Raw genomic sequence first — 21,778 nt, 5'->3', positions numbered from 1 at the left:
AGAGAATGGTGACTCCTTTATAAATGAAAACTGATGCATGTATCATTAGTTTGGAAGTGTTCTCTGCTACTGTTTACTCACTAAACAAGAAAGAACTAAGATGAATGACTCTGTGGAGTGGACAGTGGTAATGATAATATTTGATAGGAGTATGCTCAGAAAGATAGTATTTTAAGGTGTAACTTGCTAGGACACTCAAGTCACAAATGTTTCTGGGGCCCACTTGAGGCACCTACATCCAGAATTACAATCCCTTATTCACTTGATACCTAAGCCTTACAACAGTTCTTCATTTTTCATATCCTGAGAAAGAATTCATTCATCAAAGTTACTAGTAACAAGCTGCTGCTCTGCCTGTGATCCCTAAGAAGTGAAGTGTGTGGTCATTCTCAAAGAATTCTTGTATTTATAGCCACATCTTTAATGAAAAGCTTGAATTCAATTGAAGAACTAAGTGTTTTGAGTTTATCCATGCAGGAGCTTGAGGGATCAAACAGCTATCATTTATTACACAATTCTGTCTTGTACAGAAGCCAAAAAAGCTCTCAGTGGAAAATATTTGTAATACATTTATGAAGAAATGAAGATCATGTAGTACATTGCTTTGCTTTCTCCTGAGTAGCTACTTAGCAATGTACAAATATTTTGTCAAAGACTTTCCTTAGCTCAAGGTAAACAGATTATGGTCTTCAAACTAAATCAAGAAATCTAACACCAGTTGTGTCTCCCCACAACCATTCAAGAAAATTGTAATTTGTCTAATTAGTCTAGTTCTAAATGCAAGAATCTAAAACTGAGTTCCAGTTTTCTAAAATAGATTTAATTCTAAAAGTGATTTATTAGTTTGTTACGCTTACAGAAAAAATATAGCCATTTTCCCCAGGTAGCATATTCACTATTTCTGCATCTTTGGCTGTCTCATGCTCTCTTCTTTACCACAGATTTTGTTCAGTTTTGTAGTATTTCCTTACAGTTCAGTACATTGTGCAATTTGATCAAAGCAGAAACAAACTCAGTTTTAATTTTTGATTTTAGAACCCAAATCTTGTTCTCCTGTCACAAACCTTACATGTTTACATACTGTGCAAACAGGTCACTGCAATCCCATTATACTGTATATTAGTCCTAGTCTCAACTGCTCCAGTGTTGGTATAATTTGATTCTGACAGTGAGAATGCTACTTTTTTTGTATTGTACTGCAGGTAGCCAGGCAAACAGAGATGAAATATTTCATAATCCAGCCTTTCCACTGTAATGATTGGCTCCTTTAGTAATGTTAATACTGACAAGTGATAAATAGCATTCTTAGTAAAACACCAGTGAGCTCAGGGCACTTGTTCTGATATGCCTATGTGGAGCAGTAAGAAGTTTACATTAATTACATACATCTGGATTTGAAATTTAGCTTTCAGTCATACAAGGCAATAGGATCACACCAAAGATTATACAATTCTTCATTCATCTGTAAGGCACAGGGTCATAAGAGCGTGCCTTAGAAGCAAAAACTGTTGAAATGAAAGCTACTCTCCCGGCCTTCACCTCAGATTTCTGTTCCCAGAGGCATCAATACACTTTCCTTAGTAAACCAGGTGTTCTGGCTTCTATAAAGAATCTCTCCGTCTTCCTTTAGAGCAGTTTAAAGAAGATGAGATTTCATGTTTTCCTCAGCCTCAACACAGCCTTATTTTTCTCCAAAAACCACTACCAAAACTTTGTGTGCTCAGGTAAAAAGGGACCACCATTCATTTCTAGAGTCTAGGGCTTCATTCATGATGTTCCTTAGGTAATCTGGAGTGTATTATGCCAATTCTCACTTCAATTACCAAAGGAAGTGTCTTTTTAAATACGGTACGAACTGCTACCTCATTTGTTCAGAGAAGTCTGAGGACTCATGAGATACAGTAAACCTTAGTTGTCCTAGTTGGCAGTAATCTCTTAAAGTACTTGAATCAGAAAGTGAGGCAACATTCTGCATCCAAATACCTGTAAAACAAAGCAGCGCAAATCCCCCCTGGGATGTGCCTGAAAGATGCTGTAGTACAACATGCTCTGTGCTCTGACAGCACTAATTAGCAACCAGCATGGCAGAATCCTAATGCCATCTTCTGTGAGTTGCAGCAAAGGTAAGGGAAAGGTTTTGGTGCTTTATTGGTGGTTGTCTGGAAAGAGGAAACTCATTCACTACTGTAAGTGGCATTTCTACACAGCTCTGCAGACGAGGCATTCCTACAAACTCAACCTCCTGTCATGCAGTATTTTTTTCCTTGTCTGGTGAACTTAGTGATGTAAATTTTTCACCCATGGGGTTTAGAAGTGATTCCCATTTCCATACTGAGAGAAGAATATGGCCTCGTTCTCTCTTGGAGGAAGACACTACTGGAGCATGTGCTCGGGAAGAAATCTCACAGATTCTTCCTAATACAAAGATGAAAGGATATTTGTAGGCAAGAAAAAAGTGCTTAGCCCCTTAAGCAGAGAAGGGAATGGCTATCATGTAGGAAGCACTCTGTCCTACTGCAGGTATGGTACTCACCAGAGTTTGTTGGTACCGGAACGCTTTTGTTGGAGTGGCATCCCCAGTCATATCCCCAGAGATAACGTCCTGTGGAGCAGGGCTTGTTCAGGGCAATCTCTTCCTGTTTTTCCTCCGCAGCAAAATCATGGAGTGAAACAGATGTAAGGCTTCAGCTAAAATCAGAGTACCCTGAGAGACAAGGTTACTGGCGAAGGAAAGACAGCGAGACTGTAACCAGAGACTCCCTGCCCCCTCCTCTTCAATCTGTGCTTGGACACTGCAGCCACTTCCCTGCTTAAATATCTCTGTGCTGCCTTGGCACCAAGACAGAACAATAAATTAACAGGAGGTAAGGTTTCCCTCTTGTCTCTCGGGCAGCGTCATCCTTCACTGCATTTAGAAGGGGTCAACACTGAGACCATAGGAAGAATAGGGACGGATGACAGAGAAACACTAGAGAAGAAGATGGAAATAAAAAACAACCACAATTGCAGAACCATCCTGCAACTTCAGAAGGATTATTCCTACAACCTGTCTCAGGGACGACTTCTTGAAGGCAAGTGAGAGGGCCTAGAGGGCAAGTGCTCCCAGCAGGCCTTGATAGACCTATTCCTTATAAAAACTGCATGGTGTCCTCACATTTAACATAGTTTTTCTTAAAGCATACCCATTGTTGCCGATTCTGTGGCCACAATATCTCACTACAAATAAACTGCCTTCCTAGCAGCATTTATCCCTTAATGAACCTTGATCCACAAAACATTAAGCATATTTTTCATACAGAATTACAGAATGGCTGAGGTTGGAAGGGAACTCTGAAGACTCCGCAAGCTCTCTGGGCAACCTGCTCCAGAGCTTGGTCACCCTCACAGTGAAAAAGTGCTTCCTGATGTCCAAATGGAGGCTTCTGTGTTTCAGTTGTGACAATTGCATTTTGTCCCCCCACTGGACACCACTGAGAAGAGCCTGGATCCACCCTCTTTGCATCCTCTCTTCAGGTATTCAAATGCACTGCTGATTGCCTTAAGCCTTCTTTTCTCTAGGCTGAACAGTCCCACCTCTCAGCCTTTCCTCTCTCACACGGGAGGTGCTCCATCCCCTTCATCTTCTTTGTGGACTTTCTCCAGTATCACAGCATCACAGAATCACATTGTATTAGGCAGTAAAAGGGACCTCTGGAGTTTATCTAGTCCAACCCCCCTGCCAGGGCAGGTTCACCTGGAGCAGATTGTACAGAATGGCATCCAGGTGGGTTTTGAATGTCTCCACCACTTCCGTGGTCAGCCCATTCCAGTACTCTGTTACTCTTACTGTGGAGAAGTTCTTATGTTTGGGTTGAACCTCCTGTGTTCCAGCTTGTGACCATTGCCCCTTGTCCTGTCACTGGACATAACTGAAAAGAGTCTGATCCCATCCTTCCGACACCCACAGATATTTGTTAGCAATGATGAGATTCCCCCTCAGTATTCTCTTCTCCAGGCTGAATAGACCCAGCTCCCACAGGCTTTCCTCATATGGTAAAGGATATGCTCACATGCTGAAGAATACATCCATATCTCCCTTGCACAGAGGAGCTTAGAATTGGACACGGGACTCCAGGTTCAGCCTTGCCAGAGCTGAGCAGAGGGGAAGGATCACCTCCCTTAATCTGTTCTGCTGGCAACACTCCTCCTAATGCAACCCAAGATGCTATTAGCCTTGGTTGCTACGAAGGCACATTGCTGGCTTCTCTTCAACTTGGTGTTCACCAGAACCCCAAAGTTACTTCTGCAAAGTTGCTCTCCAGCTGGGTGGCCCTGAGCATGGGGCAGCTCCTCCTCAGGTGCAGGAATCTGAACTTCTGGTTGTGAAGTTGACTATGAGATTTCAACTCTTGATTATTCTTTTTTCCACTTTCTTTCTAATTTTTTCTCATCCTCCTTGGAAGCAAATTTCAAGTTTTGAAACATTTTGTGATGGAATAATACACCAAACTAATACATATTATAACATTTAGATACCAGTATTTCACTCCTGGAAGTTACCTTGGAAAGACTGAAAGATAGCATATTTCCCTTGTGTTCCAACATACTAGTTGCAGCCAGCAAGTAGGAGGCTTTTGCTTGAGAGTACCAAACCACCTCAATTTAGACATAATTCTCTTTATATATAAGCTCCATTTCTGCACAGAGCTGTAACTCTTTGAGTTGAAAATACTGCACAGATTAATCAAACCAGAATTCTTTATTTTGACAAGGCAGTAAAATACAAAAGGTATATACAAAAGTGGCAGTGATTATTCAACTTGATGCAATACTACAGAAATCTCATCCATCAATGGACTGCTTAATTGACATAAGTATCTGTAAAATATTGCACTATTTCAAAGAGGAAGATGTGTTTATACCACTTTAGGGGCTGTTGTACATCCCTAGAGTATCTTAAACTTCAGAGTAAGGCACCAATTGGCAAGTATGATCCTTATTCTGTTTAACACATTGTGTGTAGGTAAGTGCAAGATGCATTTTAATGGTGCATCTTTTTCAGCTGAAGGAAACACAGCTTTCATTTCCCTAAGCGGAACAGTAAAAAAATACATGCCTAATTTTCTAGCCTCTCTCCACATGCCTTTGTGCTTTCTATTTATAATTCAATCTTGAAAAAAGATTTTAAAAGCCATGCTTCCATAAAAAGACTAAGCAGGAACTATGCCAGCTTAATGCTACAGAATAGTGTGAGATTCAAGTGAACAGACTGTAACCAATATGTAAGCCAGTATATACCAGGATGTAGGCTCTACCACAAAAAGAAAATAATGCCCACCTCCCATGTTGTATGGGAGTAACTGCAACCAGACACAAGCAAGATAGAAACTACAGCATAAGGAAACTGTGTAGGAAATTTCCAAACTAAGTTACGGATTATTTCCTATTGACCAGTTGAAATGACACTTTGCAAACAATATTAACTAAACAAACTGCTTTAAATCATCATGGCTGAAGAAAGCAAACTCACATAACAGGGTAGTAATGTGAAACTTCCCTTTCGTTTAAAAGGAAGACAAACTACAGTGATAAATAATCCAAGCAACATGCTTAGACTGTAAAAAGCTGCCTTGACTATTTTTGTTAATTAAACAAAACATCCTTCTATGCAAGGCTGTAGGGTTCAAGGTATTCAGTTGTACAGTGCAACTTACAGGCTCCTGAGAAGTAGTTGGTAGACTGAATACTCTGCCTGTTGTGACAGACAGGTCATATGGCAAACAAATTCCTCAAAAATAATATTCTACACAGTTGTTCACTTTTGAGACTAAGGGAAAATAATTAGAATTTCTAGATTCAAAACTATTTATGGAGCAGTTTATGGAGGCTTATTTGTCTATCTGAGAAATCCAGGATGTCCATTTGTTTTGCTGATAACCTGGAATGTCTCATAGAAAACTATGAGACATCTTGGTAACTTGTCTACAGAAGGAATGTGCACAGTGAGACTTCAGGGATCAATTCAGATAGGAAAGTGTGAAATACTGAAAACAATAACCTTCCAGTTTAGAGAGAGGAAGGATTCTCCTTCACAATGGAGCCTTTTCTAATACACACAGGTGCTGACTGTCCTGCACGAAGAACCAGGCAGAAAATATTAAAAAATTTTAAAATAAGATATGTAGCTTTGTATGAATAATTTTCCTTTCAGAAAGGCTTAACTTCTTTAAAAATAGTTTGAATAGTCTGCTTCCCTTTTCATATTCACTTTGTTTACAAATATCCTTGTCTCCTTCCAAAGGATGTTCCCACTTCTTCCCAGTTCCAGTGCTGACTGTCTTTTTCCATGAATTTCTATACATGTGGAATAAGTCAGGATATTAGAATGTTAAAAACTGAACTGAATCAGATTATAAAGGATGGCTAAAATATTTTCAAAAGAGACATCAAGAATTGCACTAGCCAGATACAAACAAGCATGCTTTGCTTGTGCATCTGATGTCACAGCCCACAAGAATCAAAATGCAGACATCCATTCTTAAAGTACAGCTTTGGCAGTATCTCTCTTCCAACAGATCTGGCACGGTTATTTTCCTGGCAGATAGCCAGGAAACAGGTAAAGATCTTGACAGAGTGTGCTACAATATTCTGACATTTCCTTGCAGCGGTGAAATTCTGTGCCTGGGGCATAACCTTCTCGTTGCTTGATTTGCTTATTCACCTACATGTGAAATTAAAAACATAATAAATTACTGAAAGGATTAAGACGACGGAAGTAAGGAAAACATCATTACTTTCTGTATTCATAGATTATTCTGTTTAACTTAATAAGTCATCCCCTAAGTACTGTCTTTCTAAATTTTAAGAAGGGATAAAGAACTAAGGTGCAGTTCCACAGCAGCTCAAGTTGCTATGGTCACACTGCTGTTTCCACTCCCTCTTCCCTCATTTTCTCCATTTCTCTTATACAACTGGCAAGCACTTGTGCAGCTGTGGTGAACCAGTTCAGGGAATGAATCAACCTGAAACTAATAATAATAAACAAAAAAAGCTTTATACCAGAAAAGTAATTACTGGCAAGCCAGATTAATTCTCATGAATTCACCATGTGTCTGCATAAGTGAAGTGGAAGGAGTCAAAAGAAACAGTACCTTAACTTTGGCTAAACTGCTGTTGAACTGTATATAAATACATACATATATATATATATATACACGGAAAAAAAAGTAATTTTGCCATAATAATTTTGCCATGAACAAGGGAAGAGTAACTGATGTAACAGCAGATTTACCCGAGTGACTTGTATCACTGGAAGGCTCTTCAGAAACCAAGTAAGTGTGGGAGAGGGAACACACACCAGCTCACCTTCACCAACATATCAGCCACATGAGTGTCCCGGGAGTCCTCTGCAAACACAGCAGTGAGAGCCTCTATGTACCAGGATCCACGTTTGGTGTTTCGCATGGCAGCAGTGCCTAAGAAGAAAGTGTTTCAGATTAAGTTTCTGGGGAACACAGACACATGAAACTTTCTTACACCCTCTCCCCAGTACCTTTCAGACAAGCATATCCACAGATCATATCAGAGCACATGGGCAGACGAAGCTTGAGATTTTTTTCTTTGTTTGCATCACTTTCTTCACAGCCTGTGGATTCTGACCATTCTTTCCCATCTCTTTGATCCACTCCCCGGTCTATCTCATCTGAGGGATCATTAAGCAAGGGGTGAGAAGGGCGTTGGGAGGGAACAGGGAAGGGAAGAAGAAATTATCCTGAATTAATGGATGTACACAAACTAATGCAAATACCAACAAGAGCTGAACCTGTTCAACATGACATGACTGTTAGGCTGAATGCTGATTGATTTTTTTCCCCCTTTCCTTTCCTATGCAGATCAAGGGATAACTGGCAAAGCAAAGAAGTTTCTGATAGCTCTTCAGCATGCATGGAAAGATGTGTTGCCTAGCCCTTAAAATTTCTATTTTCCACTTTTACCTACCTTAGAAATGTCAAAAAATGTCTGGTCTAGCTTGCGATGCTACCTACTTACTTACTGTATAACCCAAATGAGAGCTGTATTTTTAGTTTCTAAGATCTACCTCCAAGAAATCACAAAAACATGGACCCAGTATCAAAAATAGTTCAAAATCCTGACTATAATAACACTTGTTCCAATTGAAAGCACAAACTGTACAACAATAAAATGCAAAATAATTTCACCCCAAACAAAAGAGAACCCCAGTACACAGAGAGATATTTAAAACCTGGAGAAACAAGATTCATTAGGATTTATTATGACACTTGCAGACACTCTCAACTGGTTGTTTACCTGGTGCAGAGCTTCCACTGCAATGTAGCCTAACTGCTTAGTGGCAATAACTTCAAGAAGTAAGAAAAATAAAACTATATTTTAGAGGTTTTCTATATAATTTTGCCTTTTTGTTCCTTTGATGTATGAAAATCTATTATTTGACTTAGTTCCCAGCAGCATGGGTCAGACCCCAGTCTTAGAAGACATAAGCATCCACTTCAGAGGTCTTCTGGTTACTCTCATTTCTAGTTGCCAGGTCATGACTAAGTAATGCACTTGGAATTCCATCCTTCTTACAGGCAATGGCATTGGTAGCATCTCATAATTATGCACAGGCAATGGCCAGTGCATAGGTTGGCAATGCTGTTCTCTTCCTCCACAATGAAAGGAGCAGTGGAAGGGTAGTCTGACAAGCTAGACATAGACTATAACTAAAATTCATGGCAGAAAAAATTTGAGGTACTTCCATCAACTCCCTTTGTCATCTCTTTAAGGAAGCAATCCAAGATTTTCCATTTGTAACCACCTTTTTTCATCTCTTACCACACTTCTCCAAAATATTTTAGTTCTTTATCTTCTTAAAAATTTAGAGCACTGTTCACAGTGTATGTAATTTCAGGTATGAACAGATGTGAAGCAGCTTCAAAGACTCATTTTATGTCATATATATATGCACATATTGTCAATGTATTTGTCTTTCCTGTTGCTTTCTGTTGACACCGTTTTTTGATCCATGACTGTATGGAGACCGCTTCAATTCTTTAATAGACTTCTGCCAAAAATCATTTGGAAATTAAGTAGATTATATTTACTCTTTTTTATCTACTTTTTAAATTTTGTCATTAATAGAAGGTGGCTAAGGCTTATTACATAAATTTATGGAAAACAAATAACCTATGCATTTCTCATTTTTTTTCAACTAATTCCAGCAAGCTTGCGTGGCATAAAGATATTGACCACTAATCTGAAGTTGTCCACACTATTTATACAGTCTTTAAGTGATGCTTTTAATGTTTTGGTTTTTTTTTTTAATTAAAGATTATTTTTCTTTCAGTGGCTCAAGTCTTAATCCTTTGCCTATGGTAGAACCCCATTTTGGATAGCAAGCTTACCACTCTTTCTTACCTGAAACCTTTTTATCACATAAACCTAAAATAGTTTGAGTTGGAAGGAACCTTAAAGATCATCCAGTTCCAACCACCCTGCCATAGGCAGGGACATCTCCCACTAGACCAGATTGCTCGGAGCCCATTCCAACTTGGCCTTGAATGCTTCCAGGGATGGAGCTTCCACAACTTCCCTGGGCAACCTGTGCCAGTGTCTCACCAGTCCCGCACTAAAGAACTTCCTCCTAATTGCTAACCTAAATTTTCCCTCTTCCAGTTTAAAACCATTACCCCTTGTCCTCTCACTACAAGCCATTGTAAAAAGTTCCTCCCCAGCCTCCCTGCAGGCCTCTTTCAGCAATTCTCAGAGCTCTCAGAGCCCTCACCTCAGGCTGACCTCAGTTGTTGCTGGCACTGCCGCCTCACGCTCACCCGTGCTGTCCCAGCTCATGCAGCACCCTGCCATGGCAGCTGCCACTGTCCCCGTGGCCTGAGGAAAGCTGCTGCTTTTCTCTTGGGCACATCCCAAGAACCATATTTGGGAGTCATAAAATGGTTTTGGGTTGGAAGGGATCTTAAAGATCATCTAGTTCCAGCCCCCCTGCATGGGCCGGGACACCTTCCACTAGATCAGGCTGCTCCAACTCCATCCCTGAACACTTCCAAGGAGGGGGCATCCACAGCTTCCCAGGACAACCTGTGCCAGTGTCTCACTACTCTCACACTAAATAATTTCTTCCTAATGTCCAACCTATATCTACCCTCTTCCAGTTTAAAGCCATTACTCCTTTTTCTACTGGTATATACCCTTGTAAAAAAGTCCCCTCCCACCTTCTTGAAGGCCCTTCAGGTACTGGAAGGCAGCAGCAATAGAAAGGCTAAGCCAGATGTGTTGATGTAAACAGACCCATGGTGGTAATATTACAGTCAAATAAGCCCAAATAGAACAGATGCCAATTCTGGCTTTTTATACTTATTTCCACACTGCTATGAGTCTGCATATTCATATTTGTTCAAGAGTATCTAAATGTTCAACAACATAAAGGAGAGCAATCACACACAATGCACTGTAAACATGCACATTACAGTATTTTCAAATGCTTCAAAGGATCAAATACTTCTGATCCCCAAAATACTTCATGTAGACTTTAAGCTTTTCTCTGCATTGAGATTAAACAAGAGTAGATAAAAGGTGAATGAAATATTCTCTTGGCTAGAGGACAAACTACAAAGCTCTGCTAAAAATGAAAGGAGAAGAAAAAAAAAAGAAAATAAAAAAGGAGCCAACTTCAGTAGCTCAAGAGATAACACCAGAGACAAAATGCATCCAGGATGAAGAGAAAGACAGGACCTCAGAAAATACTCCAGTGCTAGAGCACACTGTGCTGCAATTTAATGTACCATATGCCTCACTCTCCCTACTGCAGACATAGCAAGAGAAAGCCTCAATATATGAATAGTATATGATAAAGCTTTGTGTCACTAAGGTGCTCTGGGGTCTGCAGGTCAATGCACACACCTCATGCCAAGCAAAAGACACTTACAGAGCAACAGATGCAGTGGCAGCAGCAGGGCAGAGGGAGGTGAATATGGGTCCCACTTACACCTGAGAGAAGCAAAGAGGAGAGTTGACAGCGAGTTGAATGTGAGGGTGTGTATGTGTGCAAAATGACCCCTAATGGTGTGCCAAATACATGGCTTCTAGTATTTGGGCACTCACCTCCCCGGCAGGCCTGAATAAAGAACATTTTGGGCTTATTCTGGAGATTTGGACAGTTTGCATTATCAAAGAGACGGAAAGCCTCCTGCAACTGAGAAAAGACAGAAGATATTCTTCAGTGTAGCCCTCTATGAGCCAAACTCAGTCTCATCTTGCTTTCCTGTATTTTGATTGCTAACACACCAGCCTTGATATTTTCTCCTTAATCTCCAAACTCTGTATATGACAAACACATCCATTCCCCATATTCTCCCCCAGATCCTTATAGTTTGAGTTTATGCACTCTACCTAGTGCTGCCCAGGAAGGAAGACTAAATAACTTAACCTACATGTTCTATTTCAATGCCATTCTTTATCTGAGACACTTCTGATATGCAACTGCCTGCCCTTTTCTTCCCTTACTTTATTCTTTCAAAAAACGTGAATGCTCAGAATCCTCAGACTCATTATTTCACTTCCACTCCCCCCCCCCTTTTTTTTTTTTGTCCTCTTTATATTGGTGCTTTTCAAGATATAAACTACAACACATCAGTACACAGCAATATACCTGAAGTAGTTTGCCATCACTGCCATAAATTGCACCTTCCACACCATGGGAAAGTAAAGCTACAATACAGGAATCTACATCCTGATGATCTGGCAACTTAGAGAATCTCTCCAATGCATTCTGCATCTCCTGGAAGAGAGAAAAAAAAATATAAAAATTAATGCTTTTCAGACCTGCACAAGGAAAGTGGGTCAAAACACAGGAAAACCACAAATGGTCCTCCTGTTATTAAATAAACTCTATGTACATCAAATTTATAGGACAAATTACTCACTCCATAAAAACCAGCACAACGTCCTTTTATGTAATATTCAGTCCTAAGTATAAGATTGTGAAGCAGGAATCACTTAGGACATCCTCATTTCTATACTGGCCAACAGGAACATGAAGGAAGTATCTGAGCTGGTACATACAGATTCAGTGTGGGAGAAATCAACTGATAAAGAGGTTTTACATGGACACTTGAGTCTTACTGGGATACTGAAACTTAAACAGATATATATTCTGATACTTAAAGCATTCAAACACTAGTGATGAACTCACAACAACTTAAAGTTGAAAACTCTAGGAACTCTGAAACATGTCAGGTGCAAAAAAATCTTATTATAATGTAGGAAAAGCTGTCTTCTTGAATAAAACACTCTTTGACAGGTTCTTTACTTGTTTCATAGGGATCTAAAATGAGACTGGAGATCACAGCAATTCCATTCCTAGGGAAAGAGTGGTTTGATTCAATCAGTCATGGAACATTACCAGTTTTCCAGTGAAGCACAGCCACTTTTCTAGCAAAGCAAAAACTGAAAGAGTGGAACTTAACTGCATAGATACTGGAAGACTGATAAATAGGATGGCAATTGACTCCATCAGTGAAAGGATACAAAACCATCATTTACACTTGAAAAGACCAGGTCAGGTCATATATTTGCAAAGTTGAACTTTCAGGATAGCAGTAAACTGAAGAAGTCTACGTAGAGTAAACTATTTTTTATTAATTTGTGATTTTAATACACATATCAAGTCTAGAAATTCTCACCCCTTGCACTACAGACTAGAGTAGTGCTTTTTGTGGTCCTTTGTAATCCTGCTTTCCATTTTAAGTCTTAGGCCGTCCAAGCTTCTTCATATTTCATAGAATCATAGAATTGGCTGGGTTGGAAGGGACCTCAGAGATCATCAAATCCAACCCTTGATCCACTACTGCTGCAGTTACCAGACCATGGCACTGAGTGCCACATCCAGTCTCTTTTTAAATATCTCCAGGTATGGAGAATCCACCACTTCCCAGAGCAGCCCATTCCAATGCTTGATCACCCTCTCGGCCAGTACACAAGCAGACATCACCCTGTTTTGCCTTATTTTCAGTTTTTAAGTCACTATTCATATCTTTCCGTTCAAGCTTAGTTATACCAAAGAGAACCTACTATCTAACAGTTACAAACTCTCATTCATACTGGTTTTGAAGTCCTGGGGTCCATCTTCCTTACCTGTGCTGACTGATCATGAAGGACAGTCACTTGATATCCAAGATGCTTGAAAAGCATCTCCAGGGAAATACAGTCCACCTCTCCTCCTGCACGATACTCCAAGTCCTTCACACTGCTGAAATGGACATTGCTGATAATAAGTGCTAAGCCTCGGGGCTCTGAGATCAGTTTATATGCCTGAGAAGAAAATTTTAAATTGGGAAATTTAGACTACACCAGGAAATAACTGAATGTCAGAGCAGAACAGCAATCCCTACATACCAACTCGATATGATATGCAGGATCTCTTGACTGAGAAGGCACAACACCAGTAGATGTCAAATTGTTAAACTTTTTTCTTTCTTTTTTATTTTTTAACAAAGCAAGTGTTTGTATTGGAAAGAGTCCCAAAGACAACTGTATTTTTAAGTCTCCACAGCTGAGGGCCCTATAACACTATTATAGTGATGTGATAATGGCTTGTCTTGCTTCTTGTTTAAACAAAACAAACAAACCCCACATAGCTTACACATTTCAAACTGCAAATTAGGTCTTACTAACTTTTTTCCCCTTTTCCCACCCTCACCCCAGCACAGCTTCATGTATTTCTGTCATCCTCATCAATGGCCTTAGAACAACACTATGTAAAATTCAGCTAATAGTTCTTACTTGCTGTTGGGAACAGAAATGTAAAATACCATGTGAGTTACAACTGTAAAAGCAAGGGACTGTCAGCCACTGACCCTGAAAGTTTATGCTGCTAGTGAAAATGTTAAAAGGGAAAGAACTAATTAAAAAGAGGTGTCTTCAAATTAAGTTCCCTCTGACAACAAAAAATCCACAATAAACCAGTTACTAACATTCCTGTAAACTGGAAGTGAAATTTAGCACTACAGGAACATATCAGAAGGGGTGTATCCAGGAACACAAGTAAAAAGAGGGAAACCAAACTCACATTGATACTGCCTAATTAGGTGTCCCCAACAGATACCTTGGAAAAAATATCTGTTTTGATATACAAAGAGCCTGTGATAGAATAGTTACATGTTAGCACACTGTGTAAACCTAGTGAAGTGTCTGCCCCCCATACAAAATATTTTTTTTCCTTAAGCCCACACCACCACAATCTATGCTCTACAAACAGAATACACAAAAAATAGTTAGACTACCTATGTAATTTCAAATACCGTGTATAAATAGAAATTCAGGTTGTTCTACCCAATACTACCCAAAATCCAGATCTGGCTCTTGATCCTAAGGAGGCAGTCTTCAGGATGTACTTAGCAATGAAAACAGCCAAGACTGTCACTACTAGTCGAAATACTGTTGTAGTATCTTAAGAGTTATTTGCAGACTGTGCCACCACACAGAAGGAGATGAGAATGCAAACAAATAAATACTGACAACTTACACAGTGCAACAGAACAGAAGGCATTTCATGAAACAAAAAACAGAGGCAGAGATCTGTATATAGTTACAGAACTTCTCAGTTTTATGACACTTGTAAATGAGAACTACAGCAAATCAAACATGACTGGTAATAACTTTCAGTTACACAAATAGCACAAGACTGATCTGTATCCCAATGAAGGATGCAACTCAACTCAGTTTTAACTAGCATGTGTTCAGCTGATATATCCAATCACATCTTAAGGAAGCTTTCTCTGTCAAGTACTTACCAAGTGCCAATGATCATGATAAAATTCAGGAGTGCAGTACTTCACTGGAGGAACTGAGGGACCATCTCCATTATCCAAGGAATGTTCCATTGGTTCTGTGCAAAAGCATAGTAATAACAATAAAAAATTCCAACTTCTAAGCCTCTGGATTAAGGTAGTAACTCGCAAATTCTGAACTATGTGGTCTTAGGCATATTGCTGTATTATACTATTGATACCTCTATACATTTTCCTTGACTGGGGACTACAGTCACACAATGAAACATCATAGCAGAAAAAGCCCAAAACACTGGAATTTTTTATAATTTCAACCACCTTTTTCCTTCCCATCTTGTAGATGTGTTAGCCTTACCTAAGGTCTAGTATATTTGGTTCTACAGTGTATGGAAACAGAATTCTCATTTAAAATTAAAGCTGTGTGTTTTCTGACATTTTGTACAGTATATTATTCCTTTCACAATTAGGCTGACAAACCACTGTTAGAAATATTCAAATAGAATAGTGGGGTTTTTTTCTTTCATAAAAAGCCTCTCATACTCACTGGATACAATTACTTATTTTTTGCTGAACACATGCATAAAGGCTCAAATTAGACATTTCCGACTTCTATAAAGTGCAACACCTTTCTCATTTATCTGTCTCTGAACAACACTTTCCCCATAACAGATGATCAACTATTTGCCATTTGCAGACACTCACTCACTCCCTTTTCCCAAAGAAATGGAGCCAATAATGTTCATGACCCGTGAAATCCTTTTTCAGCCTTTTCAGGCATGTCTCTCTTGGCTGGAGGAAGACACACTCTAAAAAACTGTATCAATCCTAAAACCTTTGCACATAAAACCTGCAAAATCTAGGCACTTGATCTTTTGACAACAGAGAGAGCTCCTAGTAATCACTACACAGTTAGGGAAGTACTCCCAGAGTTACTAGAGGCAACATAAAAACTATCAATGAGATTCATTCCATCTACTTCCCTGACCACAGTTACAAATGCTTGCTTAAATAAAACTGATTTGCCCCACTTGACAGAAGCTACAGAAATCTGTCTGGCCCACATAAAAGGCCTTGTACTTAAAATTCTTTGCTAAGGATGAAGTCTAAGTTAAGGAACACTACTCAAAATCAGTATCTTTCCACAGAAATATTTCAATTAAATTCTATCACAGACCTTAAACAAAGAAGAAAACCTTTGAAAAATCTAAACTTTTACTGACATACTGTTTAAACCACAGTATTTCCTGCAAGAATAAATGAGGCTGACAAGAAACTGATCAGATTCTCTCTTCCAATAACCCATTTTACTTTCATTTTCTAGCCTAATTCTGCCTTCTGCATCTGATCACAATAAAGTCTGTTTACTGTCAGGCTTGTATTCTTGGGATGAGCAAACTTGTGGCAAGCTTATTTCTAGTATTAAGAAATTAGAAGCAAGCAGCTGATAGTCAATCAAGTATTCATCATGTCATCTGTAACTCACCAATCCAGCGTGGTCTCTTTGAGTTACATGATTCACTGGTAGGGAGTGGAAGATTTGATCCATAACATTGTTCAAGCTGCAAGACATCAAATAAATCCATGAAAAAGAGTAGCATGAAACAGCTCTTTTTCTCTACAGAACAAGCCTGCAGGCATTATGGAACAAAGATACATGCATTTACATACACATATATGACTTAAAACACAGTATTATGGTTCATATCCAAATAAAACATCATGACAAGACAGCAGCCGCCCTTTCTATCAATGCAAAATCCCTTCCCTTCTTTGCTCATCTGTCTACCCAAATCCTCAGCTTTGAAACCTTACTTCCATATAGTCTAGCACAATTGAAAAAATAAACTAAAAAAAAAAAAGGTAGTCTAATAAACCCTGCATTTTAATAAGGGAACAACTCCGTTCAAAAATATCTAATCTTCCTTCATATAAAAATATATATTTACTGCTAGTTTCCATCCTTTTTAATGTATCGGGAATACTCATCTTTGCTAAGTTTCTCCTTTGAAGAAAAGAACTTTGGGGTTCTGGGAGAATCTCCATCCATCATTGGATGCAGGGGGGGAACACTGCAACCAAGGATGAGGGAAACCTTAACACCTTCTTTGCCTCTGTTTCAGTCAGACCAGATACCTTCTGGGTATTCAGCCCCCTCAACTGGAAGATGAGGAGAGAGAACAGCACAACTTCCCCCTTCCATAATCCAGAAGAAATCAATTAAAAATTTGGTACAGAACCTGGACACTCACAAGTCTATGGGGCCAGAGGGGATCCACCTAAGAATATTGAGGGAGCTGGCAGATGAGCTTGGCAAGTCTCTCTCTCATTTATCAACAGTCCTGGTTAACAGGGGAGGTCCCAGATGACTGGAGGTTTGCCAACATGAAGTCCATTTACAAGGTCCAGAAGGAGGATCTGGGGTACTACAGGTCCGTCAGCCTGACCTCAGAGCCCAGAAAAATTATGGAGTGGCTCATCTTGAGTGTGCTCACATGGCAGGTATAGGACAGCAAGGGGATCAGGCCCATCCAGCATTGGTTCAGGAAAGGCAGGTCTTGCTTGGCCAATCTAATCTCCTTCCAAGACCAGGTGACCCTACTAGTAGAAGAGGGGAAGGCTGTGAATTTTGCCCATCTGGACTTCAGCAAAGCCTTTGACACCATCTCCCACAGCATTCTCCTAGAGAAGCTGGCAGCTCATGGCAGAGACAGCGTACTTATTCTTCTCTGAGTTAAAACTGGCTGGATGGCCAGACTGAGACAGCTGCAGTCAATGGAATTAAATCCAGTTGACAGCAGCTCACCAGTGGTGTCCCACATGGCTCAGTTTTGGGACTGATTTTGTTCAGTATCTTTTAACGATGATCTAGGTGAGGGAATCAAGTGCTTCCTCAGCAAGTTTGCAGACAACACCACGTTGGGTGGGAGAGTTGATCTTCCTGAGGGTAGAAAGGCTCTGCAGACAGACCTGGACAGCCTCAATTAATGGGCTGATACCAACAGTATGAGGTTCAACAAGGCCAAGTGACAGGTCCTGCACTTCAGTCACAACAACCCCATGCAATGCTACAGGCTTGGGAAGAGTGGCTGGAAAGCTGACAGGTAGAAAATTACCTGGGGCTACTGGTGGCACTTCAGGACATGCTCTAGTGAACTTTTTTTTTTTTTTTTTGGGGGGGGGTGGGGGTTGATGGCTGGATTTTGTGATCTTAAGATGTCTTTTCCAACCATGACAATTCTGGCATTCTGTGGTGGAGAACAAGAGCCCACAATGTGCCTTTGTAGCAAACACGGCTAATGATATCCCGGGCTGCAGTAGAAAGAATATTGCCAGCAGATCATCTCAAGGGAGGTGATCCTTCCCCTCTAGTCACCTCTGGCAAGGCTGCAACTGTGTTCACTTCTAGGCTCCTCTGTGCAAGGGAGATGTGGACATACTGGAGAAAGGCAAAAAACAGGCCACAAAAATGATGAAGGGACTGAAGCACATTATATACGAGGAAAGGCTGTTCAGCCTACAGAAAAGGCTTCAGGCAATCTTATCAATAGATATGAATACGTAAAGACAAGGTGTAAAAAGGACAGATCCAGGCTCCTCTCAGTGGTTCCCAGTTACAGGCACAGAGCAACACAGGCACAATATGGAGCTTTCCTCTGATCATCAGGAAATACTTTTTTACTGCGAGAGTGACCAAGGACTGAACACTGAAGATTTAAAAGCCACCTGGAGATGGCCCTGAGACACCTGCTAAAATGGTTTGGACCAGATTTACAGAGTTTCCTTCTATGTTGCAATTCTACATGAGAATTCTCTTCTTCCTAAATTCCTTCCTCCGCTTTTACTAAATCTAATTTGCAGCAAAGCCCCATCCTGTCCTTCATAAATTTTGTTTTTCCCCATTTGAAAAAGGATCGCTTTGTGCCCAAACCCAACCTCAAATGCAGTTCATCCATCTTATTTTTAAAAAAAAACTGTTCTACCCTTTCAAGCCCATGGCTCAGTTCAGATGCGGTCCTCAAGATCGCTTCCTCCAGATGCTGCTGTTTGGTTTCTCGTAGAGCTTCACAAAATGCTGAGAAGGCACTAGGGCCTCTTTTGGGCAGCAAATTGAGGAATTCCACATTTTGGCTGAAGCTTCCAGACTTAGCCTAAATCCAGAGAAAAAAAACAAAATCCACACTCAAAGCAGCATCCAAAACCAATTTATTTTCAACAGTCTTCAGAACAACTTTTTCTGACTTCATGTAAATGTTTCATCACTATGCTTAGCTCTGCAAGATCTTATTTTATACCTTCTCCTAGTGGAATTCATTCCCACTCCTCTGTTCCCAGTAGCTCAAGAGGGACAGTACATGACAACACAGCAAGGCAGCAATTCTTACATTACCACACACAGTAACAGGCTGTCTTCTGCCTGAACTTTTGCTGCCAGTTACTATTGTAATAATATCTATTTCTCCTCCTTTATTATACATTTGAAGTCCAAAGCATGGTTACACTACTACCCAATAGTGTATGGTCTCGTTCACAGATACGCAAATCCCTCAGAAAGCATTAAGTAAAATACTTATTATATTCAGTTAATTCTGAAAAAATACTACCTACACAGAGAATGCAAAATTTAGGCTAATAAGGCAAGACACAGTAGTACATAGGAAGCAGCAGCAATCAGAAATGAAATCATGTATTTGTAAAACATTCTCCAGAACTTCTGGCAATTACAATATAAACAGGACATTTGCCAACAAACTATATAATTTGTTATATAATAATAATAATAATAATAATACATAATAATAGCCTTCCCAATGAAACCTAAAACACACAAAAACATCATATACTAAACTACTGGGTATCAAAAATAAATGTTATCAGTTTCACATAATTCATTCTATATTTTTTGAATTGCCACTTAAATCCAAGACCTCCTCTTTTGGTAGATGATAAAGAAAGGCCTGGCCTACTCAGGATAAGTAGCAAGCCTGTGAACATTACTTGTTATACAATTACATACGGTTCTTCAGGAAATATGCAAAAACGTGTGAAGTACAAATTTTTTTAAGTAAAAGGTGCCACAACAAACTGGTTTATGACATATTAATTTATTTACTTTCACTGTGTTCTTTAGGAAATAGGCGTTATTCCTAGTTTTACAAATGGAAAAAAACAACACAAGGCACAAAATGACAACAATGGACCGGAAGATATCACCTGACCCACGAAGCCCAGCCTACTGCTACATACCAGCATGAGAGCCAACAATTTCACAGAATAATAGAATTTTCAGGGTTGGAAGGGACCTTTAAGATCATCTAGTTCCAACCCCCCTGCCATGGGCAGGGACACCTCCTACTCGATCAGGTTGCTCAGCCCGGCCTTAAGAAATTCCAGGGGTGAGGCTCCCACCCCCTCTCTGGGCAACCTGTTCCAGTGTCTCACCACCCTCAGGGTGAAGAACTTCTTCCTAACATCTAATCTAAATCTACCCTCTTCTAGTTTGAATCTAGTTTGAAAATCCCCCTAGATCTATCACTACCTGACATCCTAAAAAGCCCCCCGCCAACTTCTTGTAGGCCCCCTGCAGATACTGGAAGGGGGTTAGAATTAAAAGGAAGGGTTAAAGGAAGGATTTTAGAATTTAGTACATCTCAGACAAAATCCACAATGCCAAAAGCAGTTCCCAGTCCTACACCGTGCTGCAAGCAAAGCCCACACTGCTTTGCGTGTTTTCCAAACGTAACCACATTAAAATCTTCAGGTCACACTCCGTTAAGTTTTATGTCCTCCCACCGCCACGCACGACACTGAGCACAAACCAGAGACAAAGTTCACCGTGCAGCCGCGCAGAACCGCGTACCTGTATCATTTCCACCATCTCGGCGGTGATGATGTCCTTCTCTATCAAATGCTCCATCAGCTCATTCAGCACCAGCTGCTTCGCCAGCATCACCCGGTTCTTCTTCAGCGCTTCCTGGTGACGCCGCCGCATGCCGCAGGCCACCAGCATCCCGGCAGGAGAGGGCAGACCGGACTCGGCGGCAGGAGACACCCTCACCCCTCCCGACTTCCCGCTCCGGTAGAAGCCGCCTGTGTCCCCCTGACAGCCGCCGCCTGACAAGAAGCGGGAGAGGCCTCCCGGGGCGGCGGGCGGCAGATCGCTGCACGGGGCTCTTCCGGGGACAGCTCCCGCCGCACGGCCCCGTCCCGCCGTTCAACCCGCCGGGACCGCGCCTCCGGTCACGTGGCGGAGGAGGGACCCGGCCCCGCAGCCCCTCCCCTTCGCCTCGGCGGAACCGAACCAGAGGCTCCCGCTCCCGCACACCCCCCACACCGAGCCCGCCCTCCCGCCACTGCGCATGCGCCACCCCGGGAAGGGGCGTGGGGGCGCGGAAATGGTGCTGCCTCTCTTCCTGCCCGGGAGCGGCTGGAAGGGGTGGGGTCCGATCCGATCCGATCCGATCCGGTCCGGTCCGGTCCGGTCCGGTCCGGTCCGATCCGATCCGATCCGATCCGGTCCCTGTCTGCGGGTACTGTCACTACAGCGCCCGACCCCCGGAAGGGGATGGGATGGGGATGGGGATGGGGATGGGATGGAATGGGACGGGACGGGACGGGACGGGACGGGACGGGATGGGATGGGATGGGATGGGATGGGATGAGCCGGGATGGGATGGGATGGGATGGGATGGGATGGGATGGGATGGGATGGGATGAGCCGGGCCGGGCCGGGATATGGGGGTTGTTGAGGCCGAGCAGCGTACAGCCTTATACCTCAGAACCAAGAGCTGCGCAGCCTTCCTCGCAAATATACCAGATCTGGGTTGGTAGAGGGGTTTTTTTGTTTTGTTTTGTTGTTTTGGGGGGTTTGTTTATTTTGAGGTGGGTTTTTTGGTTGGTTTGGTTGATTTTTTTTGTTTTTTTGTTTGGTTTGGCTCTTGGGTTTCTTTGTTGTTTTTTGTTTGGTTTGGTGTTTTTGG

At 41.2% G+C, this 21,778-nt stretch overlaps 2 protein-coding genes across 3 annotated transcripts in view; both read right to left on the bottom strand.

Annotated features, from left to right (window-relative positions):
- The window catches only part of CLCN1 (chloride voltage-gated channel 1), a 63,363-nt gene extending 60,585 nt beyond the window's left edge, over nt 1-2,778 (bottom strand). Inside the window, exon 1 of the mRNA XM_071762924.1 lies at nt 2,534-2,778. Within this exon, the coding sequence (XP_071619025.1) occupies nt 2,534-2,584 (51 nt within the window). The 5' untranslated portion in view covers nt 2,585-2,778. The remainder of the gene's footprint in view (nt 1-2,533) is intronic.
- Nucleotides 2,779-4,719: 1,941 nt separating this feature from the next.
- CASP2 (caspase 2) lies at nt 4,720-21,118 on the bottom strand. Of its 2 annotated transcripts, XM_071763051.1 has the most exons (10): nt 20,659-21,118; nt 18,782-18,949; nt 16,285-16,360; nt 14,805-14,899; nt 13,147-13,323; nt 11,663-11,791; nt 11,116-11,206; nt 7,532-7,681; nt 7,345-7,454; nt 4,720-6,700 (listed from the first exon to the last, which is right to left on the bottom strand). In XM_071763051.1, exons 1-10 carry the CDS (start codon nt 20,806-20,808, stop codon nt 6,566-6,568), a joined length of 1,281 nt encoding a protein of 426 aa, XP_071619152.1. In that variant the 5' UTR covers nt 20,809-21,118; the 3' UTR covers nt 4,720-6,565. The 2 variants fall into 2 exon arrangements, with proteins under 2 accessions (XP_071619152.1, XP_071619161.1); XM_071763060.1 differs by lacking the exons at nt 4,720-6,700; nt 7,345-7,454 and adding an exon at nt 10,940-11,001 and having other exon boundaries at nt 7,549-7,681.
- Between the last annotated feature and the right edge of the window lie 660 nt (nt 21,119-21,778).

This window comes from Heliangelus exortis, chromosome 1, assembly GCF_036169615.1.
Source record: "Heliangelus exortis chromosome 1, bHelExo1.hap1, whole genome shotgun sequence".
Classification (NCBI taxonomy): Eukaryota; Metazoa; Chordata; class Aves; order Apodiformes; family Trochilidae; genus Heliangelus; species Heliangelus exortis.
Note: the sequence above shows the minus strand (reverse complement) of the source record. Positions and strands in the feature narration are given on the sequence as shown.

Coding starts and splice junctions, on each gene's coding strand:
- CASP2 (XM_071763051.1), bottom strand. CDS start 20,808: ATGCTGGTGGCCTGCGGCATGCGGCGGCGTCACCAGGAAGCGCTGAAG. Junction 11,792..13,146: donor TTCATGATCAGTCAGCACAG/GTAAGGAAGATG, acceptor TCTCTCTTCCAG/GAGATGCAGAATGCATTGGA. Junction 11,207..11,662: donor GTGATGGCAAACTACTTCAG/GTATATTGCTGT, acceptor GTCTTTTCTCAG/TTGCAGGAGGCTTTCCGTCT.